The following is a 27,526-nucleotide window of genomic DNA, read 5'->3' on the forward strand; positions in this document are numbered from 1 at the left end:
TCTGGTCGTCATTATTGAGGTCACCTCTGGCCTCACACCCAGGGTGCCTAAAACAATGTGTAAAACATGTGTAAAACAATTAGTCATATTGAAGAGTTGGGTATGGTGGGTTCGGGTCCTCGTCACGGATATCAGTGATATTCCTCACACCAAAGGCGTAAGTTTGTAGCACAACTCTTCTCCAAGGGTTAGGGTGTGCGTTCTAAAGGGGATGTCAGAATGCACAGGGGATAGCGAAAAAGGTCAATGAAAGCATCCTGATATCAATGGGCAGGATTATAAAAGGTCAATTACGCCGCTATTATACACTCCCGCACAATACGGAGTCGTACAAATCATCTTTTTCACCTGAGTTACTTAACATACTGAGATAATTTCACTCGAACATCATTTATTACTAAGTAACAAACTTAAATGGTGGATGCTTAAGTCAAAATTTCCGCAAAAATTATCTCTATACTAGAGGGAAGGTAAATGAGATGTGGCAATGTAATGCCTAGTGCACACTATCAACATAACGACATGGGCGCGCGCACTATGTTTAGCCCGACATAACGACATGGACATAATGACATAAAAGAAAAAACATGTTTTTTCTCTTATGTCGTTATGTCCATGTCGTTATGTCGAAGATAAGAGTGCGCGCGCCCATGTCGTTATGTCGATATGTCGCTAGTGTGCACTAGTCATAAGAGTTGGATTTGGCCCATGAGAGGGGGTAACGATTGGGAGAAAAAGAAAAAAGTTTTTATAAAGAAATTTTCTTTTGTTTGTTTCACTTTTAGCAAACTCTGGTTAACACGCTGATGGAATCCGTTTCCGTGTTCTCCGCGAGAGCGAGCTTAGCAACGCCCGAGGACGCTATGATTACTTCATCCGCTCTCGTCACAACAGTCGGTAAGCGCCATCCTCCCGAGTTAGACCGAGAGTATCTAACAAAGTACCAAGACTGAAAAAGTATCCATTTCCATAGGCTGATTTGGGGAAGCCAATGCGATAATGTTTATTGACTTTGGTAAAAGAAGCAATAAACTTTGTTTTTAGATAGTTCTTTTGTTTCGAGGTTTATAGCCAAATTCGTTGTTGCGCGACCTCACAGAATCCAAATTTCGTTTCTTTGTTTGGGAATAGCGCGTAGTCAATCAAACCAAACAATCCAAACGAGACAAACCGCCCCCAAAGCTTGTGTCTGACAAAGAATTCGGCTGTAAACAAATTATTTTTCTTCCAATATCAAATGAAAACAATGACAAGGTGTAATTGACAAGAACATACGCGTTACAACGTACCTCATACTATTGAAACAAGGGCGCATTTAGTACAATTCCCAACATTTGCAATATCATCATTTTGATCTCATTATTATATCATATTAGGCACCAGTAAGGGCATTTGGCGCTTATAATTAAATGTTAAAAGAATAGCATTCATATAGCGATTATGCAGTACAAACCATGTTCTAAGCGATTCGCATTTAGATTTTTGTTTTGCGAGAAAAAAGAAAAGAAACTATCTGTCTCTACCGGGAATCAAACTAGAGATGATAGACCCCATACGTTAACACATTTCCCAGCCGTGGTTTCATATAGTAGTATATAAGGGTGAAATCATTTACCTTTAGAACTGTCACAGAACTATTAAGGAGACAGGCCCTGCTTGTATAGCAATTGACGGCGTTGCCATCCTTAGTGATATACTTACAAACCAACACAAAGATGATTACAGAGAAAGCTAGCCATCATACTTAGTAACCCTAATAACAGACTAACCCAAAAAGTAACTCACTCACATTGCCACATATTGTTTCTTATGCACGAACTTTTGACTCGTTGCCTAGGTAACATAGCCAAGTCAGTGAAAGATAGTACCTTGATGGCAATGAGTGCGTATGGCGTCATCTTAGCAAATCGGACAGACAGTGAACCGGACATTTCGTCTGATCCGGACATGGTAAGCCTGTCATCTTCAATGGAGTGGCTAGCTAAGGGGTATCTTAAAGGATTGTTGTTGTAAGCGTAAGGGCGTTGTTAGCTAAGTGGGTAACTTTAAGAATTGTTGTGGCTAGCGTAAGGGCGTTGCTATAGCTAAGTGGGTATCTGAAAGGGGAAAGGAAGGGTATTTGATGGTTTGGGAGAGAAAAGTTCATAGGAAAACTAATTGAATCTCACATTGTTTGGATCGAACTTGTGAGGGAATGGGCTTTGAACGGCATAATACGAAAACAATAGTTACTTCAAGGTTTGGCAAAATTTTTACGATCTTTTTAAGAAAGAAAAAAGAAAGACCGGTTTGAATAGTTTTTGCAATAATCCTTGCTAGATATTGCTTTATTTACCTGGCATCAAGACAAAACGGTTCTTAAAGACAAATGTATGTTTTTTTATTAACAGCAACGTTGTCTAGCTGATAAACAGCAAGCTGAGGCCATTGTTAGTACAAAACATCCGCACAATCACACTAAGTGAAAAGACGTGTAGACAGATAGATAGATAGATGAGGTAGATAGGGTGTAAGTGAATGGATAAATTATAGAGTAAATTAGTATTAATTGAGAGAATATGAGTTGCTGGTGGGTGTGAGTGGGTGATTTAATGAGCTACTATGAGTGAGTGAGTGAGTGATTAAGTGAGTGAGTGATTAAGTGAGTGAGTGATTAAGTGAGTGAGTGAGTGAGTGAGTGAGTGAGTGAGTGAGTGAGTGAGTGAGTGAGTGAGTGAGTGATTAAGTGAGTGAGTGATTAAGTGAGTGAGTGATTAAATGAGTGAGTGAGTGAGTGAGTGAGTGAGTGAGTGAGTGAGTGAGTGAGTGAGTGAGTGAGTGAGTGAGTGAGTGAGTGAGTGAGTGAGTGAGTGAGTGAGTGAGTGAGTGAGTGAGTGAGTGAGTGAGTGAGTGAGTGAGTGAGTGAGTGAGTGAGTGGTGGGTGGGTGGGTGAGTGGATGGCTGGGGGAGGGGGGAGGGAGGGAGTGAGTGAGTAAGTGTGTGAGTGATTGAGTGAGTTAGTGAGTGGGTGAGTGGGTGAGTGGGTGAGTGGGTGAGTGTGTGAGTGAGTGAGTGAGTGAGTGAGTGAGTGAGTGAGTGAGTGAGTGAGTGAGTGAGTGAGTGAGTGAGTGAGTGAGTGAGTGAGTGAGTGAGTGAGTGAGTGAGTGAGTGAGTGAGTGAGTGAGTGAGTGAGTGAGTGAGTGAGTGAGTGAGTGAGTGAGTGAGTGAGTGAGTGAGTGAGTGAGTGGTGGGTGGGTGAGTGGATGGGTGGGGGAGGGGGGAGGGAGGGAGTGAGTGAGTAAGTGTGTGAGTGATTGAGTGAGTTAGTGAGTGGGTGAGTGGGTGAGTGGGTGAGTGGGTGAGTGGGTGAGTGTGTGAGTGAGTGAGTGAGTGAGTGAGTGAGTGAGTGAGTGAGTGAGTGAGTGAGTGAGTGAGTGAGTGAGTGAGTGAGTGAGTGAGTGAGTGAGTGAGTGAGTGAGTGAGTGAGGGAGTGTGTGAGTGAGTGTGTGAGTGAGTGAGTGAGTGAAGGAGTGACTAAATAGTGACTAAATGAGTTACTTTTAGTAAGTGAGTTAGTGACTGAATAAGTTACTGTGAGTGAGTGAGTGAGTGAGTGAGTGAGTGAGTGAGTGAGTGAGTGAGTGAGTGAGTGAGTGAGTGAGTGAGTGAGTGAGTGAGTGAGTGAGTGAGTGAGTGAGTGAGTGAGTGAGTGAGTGAGTGAGTGAGTGACTGAGTGACTGAGTGAGTTAGCTGGTGAGTGACTGACTGAGAGAGTTACTGGATGAGTGACTGACTGAATGAGTGACTAAATAAGTTACTTTGAGTGAGTGAGTGACTGAATGCGTTACTGTGAGTGATTTAGTGACTGAATGCGTTACTGTGAGTGTGTGAGTGAGTTAGTGAATGAGTGACTTAATGAGTGATTGAGTGAGTGAGTGACTGAGAGAGTGACTGAATGAGTGACTGAATGAGGGATTGAGTGAGTGAGTTACTCATGGGTTAGCAAGCGAGTGCAAGAGGTAATGGTGGATAGTTTGGTGGATGAGTGAACCAGTAAGTATCCATTCTTGTCTCACTGGTTCTCTGCGTTTCATTTTCAGCAAGCGGCCGCCATTTCTGCTCTAGAGTTCACGATCACAACCCTCGTCAACTCCTTGAGGGATCACGTGACAGCCGGGGAGATGGACACGGTTAGTCCGCAAAATCCACTTCAAGGGCGCAAAACGGGTCTGTTCCGCAGCCCGTTTTTTTTTTCCTGGCTGTGAAAATGTTAGACCACTCAGTTGCTGGGAAAAAAATCGTCCCGAATGGTTCTGCTGGCAAAATTGTGGAGTCGAACTAGTTGTGCTGGGAATATTTTTGGGGGCGCTGGAGCAGATGCTTGGGAAAAAATGGTCCCGATCGGTTATACGGGCAATTATTCATGTGCTAAAATGCCCAACCACTCCTGGCTGGTAAAAAGAATTCCTAACCAATTCTGGCTGGAAAAAATGAATGGTCCCTCCTGGAAACAAGGAACAGATTATTTTTCCCCAGCAACTTTTAAAATGGATATTTTCGGCATCAGAACATATTCAAAGGACGAAATTTGTCATTTTTACGTGTTTCGGGAAGGGGGGGGGGCTCGTTTTATGCCCTTGGCCCTCTCTCTCCAGGCTCCTTGTTGTTATTTGTGGCATGCTGTGTGTTAATATTTCCAAGAGTTTTTATATATGCCATGCCTTATTTCCAGGAATCTGTTGTTATTTGTGGCATGCTGTGTGTTAATATTTCCAAGAATTTTTATATATGCCATGCCTTATTTCCAGGAGTCTGTTGTCATTTTTGCCTCGGACTATTATTTCCAGGAGTTCGGTATTATTTGTGTCATGCCTTGTGATTTTGTTTATTTGTGGCCATGCCTTTTACTGTTATTTCTAGGAGTTTGTTATTATTTGTGGCATTCCCTATGTATTATTTGTTTCCACGAGTGTTATCTTATTTATGACAGACAAGCTCTGTGTTAATTCTTCCAGGATTTCGTATCAGATCACCTCAATATGACGTTTAGCAAAGTGTACGGGACAGGCCTGGCCAACAAGTCGATCATGGCCGGGGAGGCCATCGTATTACTTCCTCTCGACCCGAACGTCATCTTCACCTCAACAAACCTCTCCGCAGACACCGAAGTCACATTATCGGTAAGCTGACCTACCGACTGTATGCCGAACACCTACTGACTGTTGTACACCGACCACCTACCGACTGTACGCCGAACACCTATCGACTGTTTTCCGATAGCCTACCGACTAAATTCCGACCACCCGATTGTAGGCAGACCAATTTCGACTCCGCCTTCGTAAATATAATGGTCCCTACTATCGTCCCTTAGTACAGGCCTACACCGACCACCTACCGACTGTACGCCGACCACCTGTCGATTGTTATCCGGTAGCATACCGGCTAAATTCCGACTATCCGATTGTAGGCCGACCAATTTTAGGGAAGACCCCTAGTATCACCAATTTTAGGGAAGGCCCCTAGTATCACCCCTCCCCCCTCTTTCCCTTCTCCGATCCAGCCCTTCTACTACAGTGAAACAACGCAACCGTTTTTAGTTTGTGTTGATTTATTAGCTCCACAGCATGGACAACATCTACCTCGCAGATGACGGTGCAGATAACGTCAACGGAAGGACCAGCACATTCGAGATGTCTACAACAAACGGGACGGCATCTGCTAGGGATATGTCAAGCCCAGCTGAGATATCACTCCTTCATGACGACGCCCTGCCCGCTATAAACACCACGCGTTTCAAATTAACCGCTAATCTCCCGCACTCCATTAATGTCACTTACAACGACAGCTCAATACACGCTCAGGTAGAGCTCTTCGAGTGTTCGGTAAACGTTCGGGTGTACCTCCGACGAGAGTTCGAGCCGACGGTTGTTGACTATGACTACATGTGGACGCTACCCCGAAATGACACGCCCCCAGGTGTGGATAACCGGACAGTGTTTGTGTCTAACGTGGACTTGAATCGGACAGCAGCTGGTCAGTACTTCCTGCTGGTCACCCCGGACACCCATGACGTAATAGAGCTTTCCCCAAATTGCAGTTATATTTTGCAGTCGTACACCGGAAGCTGTCTGTACCGGAATGTTAGCACGCAAGCCTGGATGGGTGATGGATGTGAGGTGCGTGTACAATGCAAATTAAGGCTAGGATAAAAAGGGATGGCAAGATCAGGGGCCGGTTCCTGAAAAGCCGATTTGCGCTATCCCAGGGTTAAATTAACCCTAACCCACGATTAAATTTTTACCCCCAGATTAGTTCCGTTCCCGAAACGCGGGTTAGCGCTAACTCTGGGTCAGTTTGGAGGTTAAATCTAACCCTGCTCGCAAGGTGGGTTAATTCGCTAACCCACTGTTTAGTTGGCGAAACACAGGCCTCCCAAACTTTGTAGTAGAACTAAAGCTTCATAAAATAAAGTTGTCGACAAAAAAGACGTTACACAAAACAATGTAGGGATCAAATATCCTAACATTTCGCTTTATTATGTGACCTTCGTTGCGTTGCTGACTTGAAAATTGTGCTGGGACATACAGAAAATTACATGAAATTTATACTTGAAATGAATCTGTCTCGCTAGTGTCACGCACCAACTCGAATCCTGCAAATGACACTTTTTTGGCCATGAAATGGAGGTAATTACAGGTGATGTAGAGGTGTTTTGGGGCTTTTCTGCGAAAATAAAATCACCAAAGGTAAATTTAAGTTGCTTTCTGTTGATATACTGGTTACCCTGTGTGAATTTTACTCCTCAAACCAGTTTTTCACTCGTTTAATCCAGGGTTAGTAATTCGGGGGATTGCTTGGCTTTCGGGAACGGTGAGTTATCCGTCGGTTAGCTAACCTACGATTAGCGAATTTTAACCCGGGATTAGGCGCTGATCTAGGGTTAAGTTAATCGGCCTTTCCGGAACCGGCCCCAGGCTAAGTACTATGGATAGTGTAGATGTTGCAGTCAATAATGAATGTCAGTCCAAAATGAAAATGGACTAGTCAAAAATGAAACCAAACCAGTCCATATTCGTTTTTAACTAGTTTAAGTAGTGGGGTTAGGGTCAGTTTAAGTAGTGGGGTTAGGGTTAGTTTAAGTAGTGGGGCTAGGGTTAGTTTAAGTAGTAGGGTTAGGGTTAGTTTAAGTAGTAGGGTTAGGGTTAGTTTAAGTAGTGGGGTTAGGGTTGGTTTAAGTAGTGGGGTTAGGGTTAGTTTAAGTAGTAGGGTTAGGGTTAGTTTAAGTAGTGGTGCTATGGTTAGTTTAAGTAGTGGGGTTAGGGTTAGTTTAAGTAGTAGGGTTAGGGTTAGTTTAAGTAGTGGGGTTAGGGTTAGTTTAAGTAGTGGGGTTAGGGTTAGTTTAAGTAGTGGGATTAGGGTTATTTTAAGTAAAAAAACTTGAACTAGCGACTAACAAAGGCGACGAAAACAAACACAATTTGATGACAGCAGCTTTAATCGTTTTGAATACAGAATGTAATAATAAGTGGTACTGTCGTTCTACTCATTCATACAGCCATTACAGTCATGTGGGTCATTGAAGGTGCGCCATCTTTGACGCTCTCGTAAGGGAGACCTCTTTGGAATAGTCAAAGACTATGTTGGGCTTGGCAATTTTTTTCAATCTATTCAGGGAAATTGATAAATCAATCACACCAAATTTAGTGACAATTCTTGCATTGTCATTTGCTTTCTCTATTATCTTAGCAAGAAGGGAGTTCGGATGGGTGATGGATGCGAGGTGTTTGTATAGTGCAAATTAAGGCTAGGATATAGAAGGCATGGCTAGAGCAGGTTCAGAAACTGTGAAAAGTGTAGATATGGATATGGTCTCGGCGATCCGCGCTAGTCTGCAAGCAGCGAGCATTAAAAACAAAACGAGTCGAATACTGTTCGACCTTGACCATACTTTTGGCGAACTATTCGAGCAACGGCTTCATTTCACGGGCATCTAAAAATTTCAGGGGATCGTTTGCTACCAATTCAACTAAACGTGACCTCGTCACTTTCCTCAGGTTATAGAACGATCTTCCCCTCGCACGACCATCTGCTCCTGCAATCACTTCACCACATTCGGCAGCGGTTTTTTCGTGGCACCGAATCCTATCAATTTCTCTGAGGCGTTCAAGGGTTTCTCGAACTTGTCGGACAACCCGGCCGTGTTCAGCGTGGTGGTCAGTGTCATAGGGCTTTACATAATCCTCGTTATATTCGCAAGGCGTGCGGACAACAGCGATGTCAGAAAGGTAAGAAAATATTGCAGGGGCGTGTCTAGAGACAAACGCAGGGTGGGGCCCAAAGTAGTAATTCACTATGACAACAGGTCAATCAAGTTCAAATCACTATGATAACAGGTCAATCAAGTTCAAATCGGCATCCTTAGATATGGTGAAGGGTCACTAGATCCATCTAGAAACTTTTTCTAATCTCTTCTTAACTACCAAAGAAGGGGGCAACCGGAGCCGAACTCATTTCGTCACATCAGGCCCGTAGCCAGGATTTTGAGCGTGGTGGTTCGTTTTTCCATTTTAGCGGACCAAATTTCCGGTATACCCCTCTCCTCGCCTTATTACATTAGGTAATCAATCTTGTATTTTAAATGTTATTAATATGGTGCTTTTTAACATATATCGATAATAATAAAGATAATTATTATAAAAAGATTTTTATAGTCATTTTAAAGACATATTGATGTGCACGGTATATCTCCAGCCAAACGTTATGTATTTTTGTTTGTTCTGGGCGGACCTTCAAGCCGGGTGGGGGGGGGGGGGGAGGTTTGTCCGAACCTTCCCTGGCTACGGGCCTGCACATGAGCAGGGCGGGGTCCAAACCCCTCGTAACCCCCCTCTGGACCGGCAACTGCATTGTTAGCACACTTTTTAGATGTATTTAGGAAACGACAGGAATTAAGCGTTTTTTGAAAAAAAACTGAACTATATTGGACATTCTTTCCATTCTTCCCTTTCTTTGGAATAATGAAGAGGTTGCATTCTTGCTTATTTGGCGTTTACGCCACGTCACGCCGTCACGCCACGGTCACGCCGTCACGCCACGGTCACGCCGCGAGGCAAACGTCCTTAGAAGGTTGTTAACATGAATGTCACATGATCGCATGGTCGCAGTGCTAGCGGATTGAGTAAAGGGACTTAAAGGGGCCGTCCACACTAACATGGATTCGTTTGAATCCCTATACTTTTTAATAAGTTTATGCCTTCCGTCCACACTAACACGGGGGTCGGATACAGCAAATATAGCTTGGTCGGATACAGCCAGCGCATATCATAAAAGTGAATTAAAGTAAATGTGTTTTAGAGCATCCTATATTCTCGACGCTCTTACATTTAAAATCCTTATACGCATTAAGAATAGTCCATCCTGGAACTAAGAAACACAAGCTTCTAGTAAGCTCACATACGTTCAAAAATTCAAATTCAGGGAAAGAGAAAGGTACCTGGAAAGGTACTTATCAAATTATCGATCGGGAATCGAACCCGTTTCAGCAGAGGCGAGAGGCCCCATACGCTGACGCGCTAACACACTGGGCCACGCGTGATCCCATAAAAATGACGCTACGTTGTACTTTTCAGCATTTTTTGACGTGTGAATCCGTGTTGGTGTGGACGGCTGGACCCGTCCTATAAACTTTACAAACTATAGTATGGACGCGAATCAACTGATGTTTTTTCGGCCGGATACTTTTGAATCCGTATTAGTGTGGACGACTCATAAAGAACGTCGATCATCCACTTTGTCATTATTGTTTAGAATTGAAAAATCATGGGTTTATTTGCCAAGGAAACCTCAAAATAGCCACCCGCAATTGAAGTTTTAATACCTTATTAACAATATTTTATTGAAAGTATCACAGTCACTTGCTTGAATTCGCCGATGGAAATGGATTCTTTGAATGAGTCTCTATTGTGAGGGAGCGTAAAATGGCGGCATGATTGGTCTTCTTTAATGTTCAAGAGGAGCTTCAAGAAGGAACTTTCCACATTTGGTTTAAAATGTGTCGACTTTTAAAATTTTCTTTTATAGGCAATTGTACCTTATTTGCTAAGCTGGCATATATTTTCACGTTTCTGGACTAGGTTGGCGTGACAGTTCTACCCGACAACGACCCGCGGGACCGTTACTCGTACGAAATCTCCATACACACAGGGTTCCACCAGGGTTGCGGGACCACCGCTCGGGTCTACATCCAGCTAATCGGCTCCATCAGCGATAGCCACACGACGGAACTCCGAGACGCTAATCGGCCGAGGTTCCAACGAGGTGCTATCGATCAGTTTCTATTCACTGTACCAGAGTCTCTTGGAAAACTGGAGGTGAGAACTCGATTCACATTTAGCAGGAATAATATTGGTCGTAATATAGGGGTAAAACAGTGCTGTTAATGTATTTTTAGGGTCTTGATTATATCCTATTGGTCGTAATATAGAATTTTTGCAGTGTCGTTAATTTATTCATAGGGTCTTAATTATATCCTATTGCTGGTCAAAATATAGCGGTTTTGCAGGTTCGTAAATGTGTTCATAGGGTCTTGATTATATTCTATTGTTCGTAATATTGGGTACAAATAGCGAGGATGAAAAAACTATTAAGGATTGAGTAGTAATTAATAACTTATTGATAACAAATTAATTATGGATTAATAATTGACAGAAAAGTTGATGCAACAGGAAATACATAGTGCAGATTCTGAAATGGCTGAAGTTGACTAGATTGACGATGGAAGAATAGAGTAAAAATACGGGGAATAATAAAATGTCGGTAGTCGGCAAATATTTTTATGTCAGTTTTGTCGGTAGTCGGTTACTTTTGAGGCCGTTTATCGCTTAACCCCATCTTTCAAAAGCTGCTGTTTAGGCATAATGGTCGTATTATATTTGTTTATAGGAGTTGCGTATCTGGCAATAAGTTGAGCCTGTCTCCTTTATTGTGTTTTTGGTCATGATATACGGGTTATGTCATGCTGGCAAGGTCTAATTTCTATCATATTGGTCGTAATGTCGAGTATTTGTTTATAGGAGTTGCGTATCTGGCATGATAACTCAGGCCTGAGTCCCGGATGGTTCCTGTTCAAAGTCCAAGTGCGTGACGTTCAGACGGATCAGAAATGGTGGTTCGTCTGCAACAATTGGCTTGCCGTCGACGAGAACGATGGAAGTGTGGACCGCACTCTCACTGTGAGTATGATCAGCAGTCTTCTTCATACCATGGGTAGATCCTTCATATATGGTTCACTATTGTCCCTTACCCATACCTTAACCCTAACCATTAATATAGTGAATCATATATGAATGACCTACCTCTCTACGATCCAACCTCTAGAGTGTTCTCGGTGGATTAGACGCTTACAAAAATAATAATTCCTTCTCAGAGGTTCTGTGTCGGTTGTTTAGCCTGAGAACCTGGGCTGGGCTGTGATGCAGGTTTAAATCATTTCCTAGGGTCTAGCTTTGGTCGGGAGATTTTCAAAGGGCTGTAACAGGAGGTGGCGGCACTGGGGGCATGTGTCCCCCAAATATTTTCAAAAACTATATGGAAATGACCAGTAAGGGCGTGGGCTGTTTCTTATTGTATCTGTTTCGTGCCCCCCCTACCCCAATGTTTCGAGGCCTGCCACGGCACTAAATTATATTTCTGCCCACGTATCTCTTGAAAGGTGGCCAACAAAAAGGACCTCGCAAAGTTCAACATTCTGTTCGTGAACGCCACGCGAAGAAATCTGTTAGACGGTCATCTTTGGCTCTCAGTAGTTACCAGGCCCCCTAAGAGCACATTCACGCGTGTCCAGAGGCTGACGTGCTGTCTTGTGTTGCTATTGACAACCATGGTATCTAACGCCATGTTCTACCAAGTTGGGCCGGGGAATAAGGACACTACTATTACCTTGGGTTAGTACAAAAAATATTCACGTGCACTTGTCGTGATTCGGGTTCTTGTTCAAGGGCGAGAATCAATTAACTTAACTCACGTCGGAACCGGGATTCGAACCTGGGACCAAGTTGTTAGAGTCACAGGCGCTACAGAGCGACCGGGAAACCTGTGGTGAAAGGCACAGGTACTACAGAGCGACCGGGAAACCTGTGGTGAAAGGCACAGGCACTACAGAGCGACCGGGAAACCTGTGGTGAAAGGCACAGGCACTACACAGCGACCGGGAAACCTGTGGTGAAAGGCACAGGTACTACAGAGCGACGCCCTACCAACTGTGCGACCCCAGTGCTGAAAAACGCAAGACTAGTTCCAGTACCGCGCGGTTAAACAAGCCTTTTTGTTTTGAAATGGCGGCGTTTTATCGGCGAACTGTCACATTTTGGCGAATGCCAGGAAAACTAAACCAAACTTAATGCCACAATTTTCTTTATGACTCCCTCATAATCACACAAATCTGTCATTTTTTGTACAGTATGGTTTTAATGCTGTACAGTTGTCAAAACAGCGACTGAAGTCAGCCTTTCGTACCTTTTACTCGGACGATTCAAAACTACGATTGTGCTTGTTTTCGCCAGAGCACGCGCATGCGCATACGTTATTCAGCACTGAACGTTCGAACCGGGAATCGATTTTAGAACCCAGTGATTAGAGGTGCGACGCTCTGCCATCTGTGCCACCCAGGCTTTAAGATTACACGGTCATGTATTTTTGGGGGTATTTTCAGGTCCGTTTCGTCTCAGTTGGAGCACGGTGATGATAGGTCTTCAGAGCAGTGTTATAGTGATCCCCGTTAACATGCTGATCGTCACGGTGTTCAGGAAACTCGCGCCAAAACAGAGCAAGGCGTCAAAGTATGAACCGGGCCCGTACAGCGAGGTGAGGGATCATATCAATCAATGGCTGTCGTTTTTCTAGTCTAAAAGAGCCTGGGGCGAGCGCGCGGGAGACCTGTAATATTCTATAACGTTAGGGACTAGGCTCCATATACAAGATGGCTGCCAGCAAAATCATAGTAAACACGAATTCCTGCAAGTTTACGTAGAATTCTCGACTTACAAAGCTCTAGAGCGATAAAAAAGCGAAAAAATGATTAAAGCGGAGTTCCATATATGGTATGTAATGCCTTATAAGGAAATGACCGAGCGAGCTAGAAAAACGACACCGTCGCGGAACGGATTTCAGCGACTCTACCTCAGCTTTCGCGCAAAGTTGAGCGAATTACGAAAATGTGCAATCAATTGTGGATCAAGGTTTTTTTAATTGCAAAGCTTGGTGAAAATTTGCGCAAATAATGTCATAAAATGTTTTAAAATTTGTGTACGCTACTGTGTATACGGAATATTACTTGGCTACGAAAGTCAAGATGATAATGATTATCATGATATTTCCGACAATTATAATCGAAAATTATGATTGGCTGATAATATAGACAATGTCAATAATACTGATGCGAATAATGATTGTCATGTATTGGCAATGTTGATGATGATAATTGTAGTAGTCTTGATGATGATAATAATGAAGATGATGATGGTGGTGGTAGTTTTGATGATGATGATGATGGTTTTGATGATGATGATGATGGTGGTGGTTTGATTATGACGATGATGGTGGTGGTTTTGATGATGATGATGATGATGATGGTGATGGTTTTGATGATGATGATGATGATGATGGTGGTTTGATTATGACGATGATGATGATGATGGTGATGGTTTTGATGATGATGATGATGATGATGGTGATGGTTTTGATGATGATGATGATGATGATGATGGTGGTTTGATTATGACGATGATGATGATGATGGTGATGGTTTTGATGATGATGATGATGATGGTGATGGTGATGGTGGTGGTTTGATTATGACGATGATTTGTGGTGGTTTTGATGATGATGGTGATGGTGATGGTTTTGTTGATGATGGTGATGATGATGATGATGGTGGTGGCTTTGATGATGATGATGATGGTGGTTTTGATGATGATGATGATGATGATGATGATGATGATGATGATGATGATGGTGGTTTTGATGATGATGATGATGGTGGTGGTTTTAAAGATGATGGTGATGGTGGTGGTTTGATTATGAAGATGATGGTGGTGGCTTTGATGATGATGATGATGGTGATGGTTTTGATGATGATGATGATGGTTTTGATGATGATGGTGATGGTGGTGGTTTTGATTGTGATGTTGGTGGTGGTGGGTTTGATGGTGATGCTGATTGATAATGACGGATGCGCTGATGGCAATATCAATGATACCGATGATAATGTTTATGATGTTGATGATAATGATGATAATTATAATCATGTTTGCATATAGTTTGCAGACGATGCCCAGAGTCACGCAATGCCACCCAAACGAAGCACACTATCCTCTAAGCATTCTATCAAAAAACAACAAAGCCAAACATCCGAAGGACCCCCTAGTTTTGGCAACTTGGTTGTAAGTCCAGGGGGGTCTTGCACCTCTGTCGACGCAGCACTTGCTGACGTGGCGATCGATGAGAAAGAAACGTTAAGAAAAGAAAAGGTAAAGGCCTATGAATAACAAAAGCAGCGTAGTTACTACAGTAAACTATAGTTACTACAGTAAATAAGCTCGAAATATTCTGCGAGCTCTCGCCAAAAAATTACAACAGGCTCCTTGGTTCCTTCATTAAAAATCCTTGAAGAGGATTCATTGGCTAGCACTGAAATGGTTTCAAATCACGCCACCTCTACACAAGGCGCTGACCAACCAAAAAGCATATGTTACTTTGAATGACAGAAACCAGAACGAGGCTTAACACTGGGAATTAGGGGACTTGCGCTAAGAGATCACGTGACATTTTTGGGTGGCAAATTTAAAAGAAAATAATGAAACAAAAAAATCAGAAATGACTACGCCCGTTACATCAGAGAACGACAAAAAAATTAAACGTTTAAATAAAACTAAAGCCTCTCTGAAAAATAGGAATTCTGGCTTTTTCGTAAGTGCTAAATAAGTTGCTTTTTGTTGCTGTTATTTTGGCGCTAAAAGCCTGAGCGCGCGCGAGTTTGCCACCCAAACAGTCACGTGATCTCTAGGCGCTAGTCCCCTGTTGTTGACGAGAGTTCGCAGAATGTTGAAAACTAGAGTAATGGTGATCAGACAACAAGCGTGACTAAGTCACCATAGCGGTAATGCGCCCTACTAAATCACGACGGCTGCTGTCCACAGGTTGCGGATGAGAAAGAGTCGAGCAAGTGCTCATGGCGAAGCGTGATAGGTTTCTTCAGCAACAAAGATGACTCGGACGAGGACAAGAAGAAATCCAAGTAAGTGTGGCTTTTCCGGATAAGTAAAAGGTGTCAATCATAATTAGTGAAAAATGTCTATCGTATAAAGATTGAATGATATCAATCATTGCAAGTGATGACTCGAATTATGTTAAGTGCAGGATGTCAATAATAATAATTGAAGGATATCAATCATGATAATTTAAGGCTGTCAATCATTAATACAATGATAAGTGGAGGGTATAAAGACAGAATCTAATGTGCCTCTAGTCTTCTTTGCAGCAGTCCGTGTTGGACAGTCGAAGAAAGCGTTTAAACGCGGACGGCTGCGTCTGGGAATTCTTCCTTTGAATTATCACTCTGATCCGCAAATACAAAATATACCTTTATAACTCCTGAGTATAATCAACACTGGCAATGGCTCACCAGCTCTGAAGTGATTGGTGATAAGGAGCTCTACATTTTTGTCTCCTTTTTTCATAATTAATTGAATGTAGTTTCGTTTTCATCCACGGACTTACTTTAGTTGGGCTCACTTCACATGTTTCCTGATCCATTTTTATGGACGCTTTCTTAGGGCTGTATTTATCTTAAATTTGCTACAAGTACCCCTGTTAATTATGTTTTATTCCTTGTTCCGTTAGATTCCTCTTTCCCCACTGGTGCCTGTATGCGAATTACGTCCTTGCATTTCTCACGTGTTTCGCGTGCGCACTTTTCACTTGTCTTTATGGCTTCACGTTTGGCAAGACAAAGTCGGAGGAGTGGATATCGTCGATGCTCGTCTCCTTCACACAGAGTGTGGTTGTCGTGCAGCCCGCCAAGGTCCTTCTACTAGCCGCATTTTTCGCGTTGATAATCAAGGACCCGGATAAGGAGGAAGACGACGCTGACGACGAGATGGAGCTGGTTGAAGACGCAAAACACGGCGATGGTACGTCAAACTTCTATATTACCAGTATTGCCGAGTCAATCACGAATATTTCCGAGTCACTTCCGACAGGGTTGCGAGTCAATTACGAATTCGAGTTAAGAAAAAATCTAGTAATTCTCGAATAGTTACTTGTCACTTCCGAGACACTTTCTAATAGTACCGAGTCATTCCGAATAGTACCGAGTCACTTTTTCGAATAGAACCGAGTCACTTCCGAATAGCACCGAGCCACTTTCGAATAGAACCGAGTCACTTCCAAATAATACACATTAACTTTCGAATAGTAACGATTCAGTTCCGTATAGTACCGAGTCACTTCCGAAAAGGCATTAAGTTAATCGAAAAGGCATTAAGTTAAAATAATCACGAATATAGGACCGAGGTACTCATTAATATTATAATATTAATATTATTAATATTATATGCATCACAAATGGCCTGAAATTATCATTCCCAATAGCCCATGGATACTGATTACTTAATTGCTGTGTTGTAGATGAAGTTCGCGAGAAAAAAGCGCTGTTCGTCAAGCCCCCGGACCTCGAAAAGCTCCAGCAGGCGCGGCAGCTCCGCCTGAAGCAGCGCGAGATGCAGGCGATCATCCGGGAGATCATAGGTCACCTGACCGTCGTGCTTATCGTACTCTTCGTCGCCTTCGCGAACCACGACGATCACGGATTCAGGTTCAGCTCGGAGGCGTCGAGTCTTCTGACCTCTTTGTCCTCATCTGGACCGTCATTTGATACGGTAAACGGTGGGGTAGGGGTATGGGGGTAAAAGACCGTCATTCGATATGGTAATCACATATCGTGGGGTAGGGTATGGGGGTCAAAGAACGTAATTTGATACGGTAAACGGTGGGGTAGGGGTATGGGGGTAAAAGATCGTCATTCGATAGAGTAATCACATTTTGTGGGGTAGGGGTATGGGGGTAAAAGACCGTCATTCGATATGGTAATCACATATCGAGGGGTAGGGTATGGGGGTCAAAGAACGTAATTTGATACGGTAAACGGTGGGGTAGGGGTATGGGAGTAAAAGACCGTCATTCGATAGGGTAAACATATTTTGTGGGTAGGGGTATGGGGGTAAAAGACCGTCATTCGATATGGTAATCACATATCGAGGGGTAGGGTATGGGGGTCAAAGACCGTCATTTGATACGGTAAACGGTGGGGTAGGGGTATAGGGTAAAAGACCGTCATTCGATAGGGTAAACATATTTTGTGGGATAGGGGTATGGGGGTAAAAGACCGTCATTAGATAGGGTAAACATATGGGGTAGGGGTATGGGGGTATAAGATCGTCATTCAATATGGTAATCACATTTTGTGGGGTAGGGGTATGGGGGTCAAAGACCTTCATTCGATAGGGTAAACATATTTTGTGGGGTAGGGGTATGGGGGTCAAAGACCTTCATTCAATATGGTAATCACATTTTGTGGGGTAGGGGTATGGGGGATAAAGACCGTCTTGGGGGGTAGGGGTGTAGGACTGTCATTTGATATAGTATATTTTGCGGAGGAGGTGTTGAGGGCAGTAGCGTCATTTAACATGGTATAAATTATTTGCAGGGGAAGAGCTTGGGTCATATCGAACGTTATGTTGCCTTTCGTTTACATGGGAGACTAGGGCGTGAGAATGTCTTTGGTAATGTCTTTGGTAACGAGTGTTCCTGGGACCTATTTAAGTGGACTTTTTTTACATGTTTTTATTGCAGAAGACTAGTTTTCAATAATACATCTACTCTGGCAGCCTCTACCAAAGACATAACAATAAAACAGATCACTATAGTTTCCTTTGGAAACACGCTGGCTAAACTTTGGTATTCTATTTTTATTATTAAACCAAAATGGTTTTTTTAAAGTGCCAAAATTTTTAGATAAGCAGCTTATCTGTGTTTAATAGGCGTTTTTACAATATTTTTGGAATTTAATACCAACTAATAAAGCCATTTCGTAGATTACTAACTCGAACGATTACTGGGGATGGACGACGGAGACTGTGGCGAGTGCCCTGTATCCTATCGACGCTTTGATTGGTTATCGCTACACTGGGATTATGCGCAATAAGCACAATAGTAACGTCATCGGGCTCGGCAGAATTCGTCAGCTCAGGATTAAAAAAGGTATGTGTAGCCTGTTTTGTACACTTATCTGTTGATGGGTAGCCTGTTTAATATATTTCTCTGCTGATGGGTAGCCTGTTTTACACATTTCTCTGCTGAAGGATGGTCTGTTTAATATATTTCTCTGCTGATGGGTAGCCTGTTTTGTAGATGGGTAGCCTGTTTAACCCACTTCTCTACTGATGGGTAACCTGTTTTTTTATATTTCCCTGCTGATGGGTAGCCTGTTTTACACACTTCTCTGCTGATGGTTAGCCTGTTTTACACACTAATCTGCTGATGGGTAGCCTATTTTATATATTTCTCTGCTGATGGGTACCACTTTTTATATGCTTCTCTGCTGATGGGAAGCAAGCCTGTTCATTTTTACTTCTCTGCTGATGGGTAGCCTGTTTTGTAAATTTCTCTGCTGATGGGTAGCCTGTTTTATAAACTTCTCTGCTGTTAGGTAGCCTGTATTGTGTATGTTGTGGTTGGAAATTTATCTTAGTTAGAAATTTTTCTCAACTAGTTGGGAATTTTACAACCAGCTGGAAATTTTCAAACCTGTGGAATTTTTTTTTTCTTACCTTACCGTGATTCGAACCCTCAACCTTTCGCTTCGAAGTCCGTAGCCCTTACCACTTGACCACTAAGGCTTGTGACGAAAGATGAGCGATTAAATCTTGCTTTATTGTAATATTCATGACGCGCCTTACGTCACGCTTGTTATAAATGCACGCATGCGTATTAACGTAAAACAGAGACTTCAAATCTTTTTACGAGCGTATTGCAAACTTTTGTGGATAAAAAGCAAAAAATATCACAAAAGACTAACTGTGCTGCCATTACAATGAATTTACAACGTTTGAAAACATGCCAAAACCTGTATAGGGCTTAAATAGATGTGTTTCGTATTCTAAAATTGCGTACGTAAAAGCTTTGCGTGACTCGGACCTATCGGCTTCGGAGGAGTCCAAAATTACGCACTTTTGTCGAACGTAACTCAAGATAGGTGCGAAAGCGGGTATTGAATGACTGACATGTAAGACTGCACAATAATTGGAGCAATAATAGTGTTCTTTTATTTCTCTTTAATAATTATTTTTTGTCCTCTTCGTGGCATCGTAATTACTCGATTTTGTGTAACATTTTCTCTTCTAAAGACTGAAGCCGATGTTTATGAAATGTACCGCTGGAAAAGAACCTATAGAAAATGTTTTTAATTAGTTAGACATTTCGATTGTGCTAAAAGTCATTACGAGAACGAGGAAAGTTACATTGTACTAAAAGCCATTGCGTATTGTACGAATAAAGAATGCTATTCAACTCTCATGTTCATGTTTAGAAATAACGGGATTTTCGACAAAGAAAAGGTATAAAAATTGTGAGTTTGTCATTGAACGAAACATCATGGCGGAGGAAGTTGTGCCGTGTGTTGACCGCGCTTTATTCCTAGACAAGATTACGGAATTGAAGCTCCAAACCTAAAGTAAAAAATCAGAAATCAATTTTTACATTGAAGATGGTTTGTATGAAAAAGCAAAACAATTTTTAAAGCAAAAAAAAGAGCGCATTAGTGATGATCGACAATAGTTCTGTCGTCTGCCGACGAAAATACTATAAAACGGAAGAAATGGTCCCATGCCAACGGGAAGGTATGGTCAAGTGACGGGAAGTGACGGGTTGCTTGCAAGGCCAACATCTATGACGCATTGACTTTGGCCCATACCAGAAAAGCGCATCGAGGAAGGGAAAAGACGTGGAAATGGGTGAAAAACAATTACAGCGAGAACAACCAAACGATAGTAAACTGCTACGTGCAAATGTGTCGGATTCACGCAGAGCAGAAGCCCATTACAGACCGCGTAAAAGAAGTGAAGCAGCCCCTCCAGTCTGAAAGGTTTTTAAACCTCGTTGAAATGGACTTGATGGATTTTCGCAATTACCCCTGTCCATGCTCAAAAGTTCATAAATGGGTAGCAAATATAATTGACCACCACACAAAGTTTTGTTACATGCAGCCTATCTACTCGAAGACTGGTGAAGAAGATCTTAGCGTGCTATCCACTTTTGCACCCTATACGGCTATCCCAAGATATGGATCACGGACAACGGGCTAGAGTTCAAGAATCGGCTTGTTGAAGCATTTGCAGGGAAAAAACGGAATTCAAATCAGTCATGGCTCACCTAGTACGCCTACAACTCAAGGTCTTGTCGAGAGAAGTAACCGAACCTTTAAAGAAGATCTAAGAGCAATTCTTCAAAGTGAGGTCCACAAAGAACTGAAGAGATGGTGTGAAAGCACATCGCAAGCGTCATATACGATGAACATCACACATCACAGGGCAATCAACGAGAGACCTTACGAGGTTGTGTTTGGTTTTAAAGCCAACAGGGAACATAGAAATGTGGCTGACAATGAAGATGAGATGCCAGGAGCCAAACGTCAAAAGCGAATTGAAAGGCAAGAAGCATACAACCAGAAAATGGTAGAACAAACCAAGAGAAAGCAAAGTTCAAGAAGGATGATATTGTGGCCATTCAAATAAAAATGAGAGACCTGACAAAACCTCTTGTCTTCACCCACGTATGCTCATTGGAAAAGTAGTGTCTGTCGAGGAGAGTAATTACTGCACAGTTGTTACTGAACATGGGCGCATCAAAGGAACAATTGCTCCAAATCGGTTGAACCACTGCACGTCATCAGTACCTCCACGATTTGACAATGATCGCCAAATCACGTTTACAGAAGCTTGTAAGAAATGCGCCCAAATTAATTAATTAAATAAAAATATCTTCCACACAGTTTTGTTACGTAAAGTTTATTTTAACAAAGTCTTACCCAACCATTCCCTAACCCTAACCCCAACGTACTTATCAAAAAAGAATGCCTGGTACTTCTGAGGTCTTCCAGATTTTGCACTGGTTGGAGAATTTCCAACTGGTTGTAAAATTTCTAACTAGTTGAAAAATTTCCAACTGGTTGATAAAAATTCCAACCAAAATGAATTTCCAACCACAACATGTACATCTCTGCTGATGGTAAGCCACATTTATATACTTCTCTGCTGATGTGTTCCCTGTTGTTTTTCAGAGACATGCCAGCCCCCCTCGCCACTGCGTCACCTCTCCCCAGAATGCAACGCGGTTTACTCTTGGTCGCATGAGGACATGGATAGCTATCTCCCTCACTGGGCCAAGCATGCCAACGAGACAGAAGCACAAAAAGCCGCGCTTACCAAATCCCCGTGGCGATACCAAGATACGTGGGAACTACGAGGGTTCCCTTACCTCGGGAAAATGGCAACTTACCGCGGTGGAGGGTATGTACAGGACCTCGGTCCGGACAACGAGACCTTGTATCAATCATTGAAGAATCTCGCCTCTGGTGGCTGGATTGATCAATACACCCGCGCGTTATTCACAGAGGTGAACATCTACAACAACAATGTCAATCTTCTATGTGTTGTTACTCTGTTATTCGAGTTTTTACCCAGTACTGGCGGTATCCCGTTCGTGAATGTCCAGCCAATCAAGCTGTTCCGTTACTTGGGCGGGTTCTCGCACGCTCTGCTAGGCTTCGAGGTTGTATTCCTGTTTTTGATATTCTACTGGGTCTATCGTGATGTCAAAAAGATCATAGATCAAGGTAAAGCGTACTGGAAGGGGCTCTGGAATGTGGTGGACTCCTTGATTACTTCTCTGTCCATCTGTGCCGTCGGATTCTACTTTGCTCGACTCGTCTTCATCAATGTCGCCATCAAACAGTTCCGCGAGGATCCTAAACGCTTTGTCAGCTTCCAATACGTAATTTTACTCAACGAGGCGCACAATTGCTTAATGGCTGTCGTCGTGTTGTTACTGAACTTGAAATTCCTCCGTTTATTGCGGTTTAATCGTAAGATCTCCATGCTGTCGGCGACTGTTAAGCTCGCTGCTAAGCCCCTGTTTGCGTACGCACTGGTCATTTTTTTGGTGATTCTTGCGTTTGCGTTCCTTGGTACACTGATGTTTGGCACTCAGCTTCCACAGTATCGTACGTTGACGCGGTCCGTGGTCGCATTTAGCGAGATGATGCTGGGAAAGTTTGATTTTTATGAGCTCGCTGAGGCGAACAGAGCGTTCGGCCCGGGGCTCATCTTTATCTACCAACTCGCCATGCAGTTCATCCTGTTAAATCTCTTCATCGGGATTCTATGCGAGTCTTTTGAAGTCGTCCGAAGTGATGCTCTTCAGCAGCCGAACGAGTACGAAATTGTGAACTACATGACAAACCGAATTAAGTCGTACTTCGGGCAGACTGTGGCGCCCCCAATTAAGCCCACTTATAAGAAACCCTTGACGGAACTGGAACGGAACGTGGATCAGATCGAGAATCACGCTGATACGATACTTTACTACATGAGGAACCTTTTCTCGGAAGATCTGCGCGCGTCGCGATGGCTTGAGCCTGAGCACGACACGAGCAAAAAAGGGAAAGTGATGGCCCTGTTTCTGGAACAGGGAGAGGAGGGGGAAGAGATAGACGAGAACGAGTTCTTCGACAGCATTCCCGTCATGGATGATTTCCTGGAAAGGACTAAGGACAGTGAGCTGGAAGATATCTTTAACAAAAGGGTGAAGTCCCGAAGCAGTACAAGGTGCGGTTACCATGGCAACCCCGTGACTGACAGCGAGTCATCGGCTGATGATGATACTGATGATTGCGATGATGACGAAGAGCAGGCTTCGACCTTAGCTCGGCCCAGTCTCCATGAGTATGATAAGATACCCGGTCATCATAACGGTAGGCAAACACTCGCTAGCGTCATATCGTCACACACAGGTATCCAACCCTTATCCTTGTCGTTACAGCGCAAGAGCCAAAAGTATAGGCATTTGTTATATATTCGCATGGTTTCGACGCCCCTATACAAACTCGTGTGATTTTCTAAGAGCAATGGCGGCAAAAAAAATCATTGGATGGCAGTTATTGAATATATCGAAGGGAGTATGGCGGCATGAGGGCGATTGGTAGTTTAGGTCAATTAACATTTTACCCCTTTAGTTCCTTGTGATGCATTACGTTCTTATAAATGATGCAAATTATAGATACAAATACCATGCTTATTTATTTCGTTTTGAATCTAATTAAAAAATCCCACGCGTTAAAGGAGTATCCTGTCTAAGAACTCGTATTTTTCCTTCTTTAGATCATTTTTATGCGAATATTGGCGAAACAGACCTCGACGATTTGTACGAAGAGCTCATGAACGACTTAGACAGTGGCTTGTACGATAACCCCGACGACGGCCACACCCAATCCCTCCAGAGGCAGCGGGATCCTATTGTCGCCCCGTGTTACGATGCCCCTAAGCAAGGGGTGCCTGCCAAGCCTATCTATGACAACCCTAATCTCGACGGAGCCTCTGATTCCCTCCCTGTCTATGATTCTCTCTCCGGTGACCACCACTAATCTCGTCAGCCGAGGTGTCCATTCATTAGACATTTCACTGAGATATAATATCATCATCATTAGCTTCATACTAAACGTAGAGGATAGTCCTGGACATAAAGGTAAAAGGGAACAGGTATTTTACCTTCAGGGGAGGTACAAAATTTGGGTTACGGGGAACAAGAGCATGTTATTAATACGATTTTGTATGTCCTTTTGGCTGCATTTTAAACGCTTTTCAGGTATGACACGGGAGTATAACATTCGAGGCTTGGAGACGAAGTTGGAGGAGAGGGACTGGGCTTTACAAGCCATTATCACCCATCCCCTAGTGATAATAACGCTAACCTCTATTATTGCATGGTATCTAACATTACAACTTGTAGAAAAGGGTTTATATGGCGTGAACAATTGCCACATAATGTAATACCAACGCAAAATGCATTTCGTTACTCAACGGAATAGCTTGTTTTCAAAAGGTCATGGATTTTGCCACAAAATGTGACAGTTTGTAGGTAGTTATCCCTAAAGAACTAGACGAAATCCCTTTGTCCTGTGGTTTAAAACAATCCCTACATAGGTGTTCTTATACTGAGATAAAAACGTGAGATAAAAACGGGAAGGATACGCCGTTAGCAAATTTTAATTAAAATGCGTTTCTCATAACAAAACATTGCGCATGTTTAAGCAATGAAACTTGTAACGATCATTATTTGTGAAACAAGTTTCCCATCCGATGAAAGGTTACATCCACGCCATCTAACCCTGGTTTAAATATAATGAAAACTCAATTTATTTACTCAATTATTCCGTATACAAGACGCAGCCTTTTTCAGTCAAAAATGCTTTGAAAATAGGAAAGTGTTTTTGGAATATGGGATATTTTTTGGCCAATGACCCTGGTAGCGTCTCATAAAACTGAAAAATACGGAAAATAAGGAGTTTGGCCGCATGAAGCATGTTTTTGCATGGAATGCATGAAAACACGATACACTTTCGTTATGTCTCTCGTACTTTATTATATATTTTTTGTTTTTTCTTCTGCTCAGTAACGATTAAAGCCGACATGCTTGTCTAACACAAATTTATACTGTTATAGATCTCTTCCTTACCTCGTTTTCAAAGGGGGGTGGGTGGGGGGGGGGGGGCTCTCATCTTTCGCTCTTGCTGGCCATTCTATTGATGGATTTGAGGGGAGAGGCCAGCAGACCTCTCATACAACCTCCTTTACTTATGCACGGGCGCTTTTTTCAAGTTTACCCCCTATTGCTTATGTGAGTCGCTGTCCCATCAATGGATTTGATGAAGAGATGGCGCTTGTTCAACACCATAGTTACCTCCCCCCCCCCTCTTTTTGCGCGCGTGAGTCGTTGTCCTATTTATGGACTGGAGTAGGGGATGCCCGCAAGTATAACTGGTCAGCACCATTCCCCTTCCGCCGCCCCTGCTTCAGCCACACTAAGGTCACATGGAAATGTCGTTTGCGGTCGTCCATAACTTTTGCTGCATACAACATTTTTTTTGTATTTTATTTCAACAAACACAATGATGAACTCGTGATTTCGTGTCTTTAATCTATGATATAGCTTCAAAGGTTAACTTTGAGATAAAAGGAAAAAATCCCGAGTAAGAAATCGCGACAGAAACGAAAGATTTTGTGGCCCAAACCCCCTTTCTAATTCACTTTAATTCGTTCTGAAATAAAAACACATCTTAATAAGAACAATTTCACCAGAATACAATTTGCATTTTTTTCTATCTTTCAATGTTAACCCTTGGGAAAGAATCGGTAATTATGAATCGTGCAGAATACCTAATGAGTACAAACAATATCAATCGTCCAGCTGACTGATGATATCTGGTAAAAAATTGCTCCATTAAAATAAGATCACTGCACGCAAGGACTTATGGGACGTAAGGTTAAATCGAAAACTGACAGAAAAAGGCAATAGCAATACATTGTTTTATATTCCGTGTCCTGGTTTAAATATGGTGGCAATAATGATTAGTTTTAGTTCCTGATGTCCGGTTATGGTTACCGCTTAATACCAGCTCATCCCATTAAGTGCTGTGCCTGGAATAACTATCATATGGTAAGTAGCTTATCTGGCATTTTGGCCAACACACGCACGCGATATTACGTGACATGTATATCTATCTTGAAGCCGACGAATTTTAAAACCTAAAAAGTATTCTTTAGAAACGTTTACATTTTTTGCGACTCTGTTTTGGTTCTCCATTTTAATGCACGTGTTTTCCATCTCTAACTACTTTTCGGAACGAAACAAGTCCTATTACACAAAAGCACTCTTGACATTGGGACGCAGAAGAGGAAAATTGGGATCCGTGAAAGACCAATCTCAAAACTTAAAAAAAACAATCCTTTAGCAGAAAAAAAACAACATTATTTTTTTTCGAAAGAAACAGGTCCTTTGTACGTGGAAAAATTAGTTGAAATGGGAAGGTACCGTAATTACTAGAATAAGCGCTGCAGGCGATAACGACCAGGCGCGTATCCAGGATTTGCTGAGGGGGGGGTGGGGTGGTGGTGTGGTGTGCAGTTATAGGTTTCATGTGGAAAAAGCATAGTTTTTCCACGATGAGAAGTGACCCCCTTTCGGTCGTGAAGAGGAGGGAGGGGGGGGGGTCCCCCAATCTCCCTAAGCATCCCCCCCCCTCCGCACCCTGTGTGCGCGCCTGACAAATTAACAACATAATCTATTGCTAACACCTGACTGTCCCTTTTTATCTCTGATGTTTTTTTTTATTACCAAACGTATTGCGAAAAATATGCTTGAAACGATATAAGGAATTCATTAGTCAGTTTTGAAAAAATTAAAACAAAAAGAAATAGCCGTTATTTCATGGCATAAGTAGATGGTAGAGGCACTTGGACATGCCCCCCCCCCCCCCCCCCCCCATAAACTATAAACCATGTAATTCTCAATTATCATTCTCGGTTCCTCCGCTTGTTTGTCGGGAGGTTAGAACGAGAATGGACCTGTTATTGTCGTTGGGGAAATCCCTCTCTCGTGATTTGTCTTCATTTTAAGCGGCCTTTATCGATGATGCAAATTCTCTACCCTGTATACATTTTGTTTTGGAAGACAAGTGGCTAAGCCAAACGTTTTTTATCTCCCTTCCACGCGCTGTAAATACAGCTGATGTAAGAAAACACACTTGGAGCAGTAATGATTTCCTAGAAGATTAAATATAAAATGGTGAAAAGATAGTCAGAAAAATTTATCACTTAAAAAGATAACTCAAATAAGGGTTAAAAAAAAAGCTAGAAGAGAGAGTTAGACACTCTTATACTATAACCGTTATGATTTCATTTAATGTGCACGATATAAAATTATACATGCTCAATTTGGTATTATAATATTAAAATTAAAATTTAAAAATTATATTAAATTCATAGATTATGCGCCACGACCGCGCGGCCGGGGGACTGGAATCCACCCCCTATAGAGACTTACTTTACTACTGCTGTCCTATTTATGGATTGGAGTAGGGGATGCCCGCAAGTATAACTGGTCAGCACCATTCCCCTTCCGCCGCCCCTGCTTCAGCCACACTAAGGTCACATGGAAATGTCGTTTGCGGTCGTCCATAACTTTTGCTGCATACACCATTTTTTTGTATTTTATTTCAACAAACACAATGATGAACTCGTGATTTCGTGTCTTTAATCTATGATATAGCTTCAAAGGCTAACTTTGAGATAAAAAGGAAAAACTCCCGAGTAAGAAATCGCGACAGAAACGAAAGATTTTGTGGCCCCAACCCCCTTTTTGATTCACTTTAATTTGTTCT

General features: G+C 42.5%; 1 protein-coding gene across 3 annotated transcripts in view; it reads left to right on the forward strand.

The window, feature by feature from the left end:
* LOC5509599 (polycystic kidney disease and receptor for egg jelly-related protein) overlaps positions 1–24,794 on the forward strand; it is a 68,662-nt gene extending 43,868 nt beyond the window's left edge. For 2 of the 3 annotated variants that reach the window (XM_048720162.1, XM_048720163.1), the window contains exons 25-42: positions 786–897; positions 1,838–1,950; positions 2,391–2,429; positions 4,080–4,169; positions 4,995–5,159; positions 5,595–6,155; positions 8,034–8,264; positions 10,113–10,349; positions 11,052–11,210; positions 11,690–11,921; positions 12,689–12,840; positions 14,295–14,504; positions 15,174–15,271; positions 15,877–16,166; positions 16,663–16,913; positions 18,129–18,294; positions 21,371–23,062; positions 23,469–24,794. In XM_048720162.1, coding sequence (XP_048576119.1) covers positions 786–897; positions 1,838–1,950; positions 2,391–2,429; positions 4,080–4,169; positions 4,995–5,159; positions 5,595–6,155; positions 8,034–8,264; positions 10,113–10,349; positions 11,052–11,210; positions 11,690–11,921; positions 12,689–12,840; positions 14,295–14,504; positions 15,174–15,271; positions 15,877–16,166; positions 16,663–16,913; positions 18,129–18,294; positions 21,371–23,062; positions 23,469–23,731 — 5,061 coding nt within the window. In that variant the 3' untranslated portion in view covers positions 23,732–24,794. The remainder of the gene's footprint in view (positions 1–785; positions 898–1,837; positions 1,951–2,390; positions 2,430–4,079; positions 4,170–4,994; positions 5,160–5,594; positions 6,156–8,033; positions 8,265–10,112; positions 10,350–11,051; positions 11,211–11,689; positions 11,922–12,688; positions 12,841–14,294; positions 14,505–15,173; positions 15,272–15,876; positions 16,167–16,662; positions 16,914–18,128; positions 18,295–21,370; positions 23,063–23,468) is intronic. The other variant, XM_048720164.1, reaches the window with a different exon arrangement.
* The last annotated feature ends 2,732 nt before the right edge of the window (positions 24,795–27,526 follow it).

The sequence above is a fragment of the Nematostella vectensis genome, chromosome 12 (genome assembly GCF_932526225.1).
Source record: "Nematostella vectensis chromosome 12, jaNemVect1.1, whole genome shotgun sequence".
In the NCBI taxonomy this organism is placed as follows: Eukaryota; Metazoa; Cnidaria; class Anthozoa; order Actiniaria; family Edwardsiidae; genus Nematostella; species Nematostella vectensis.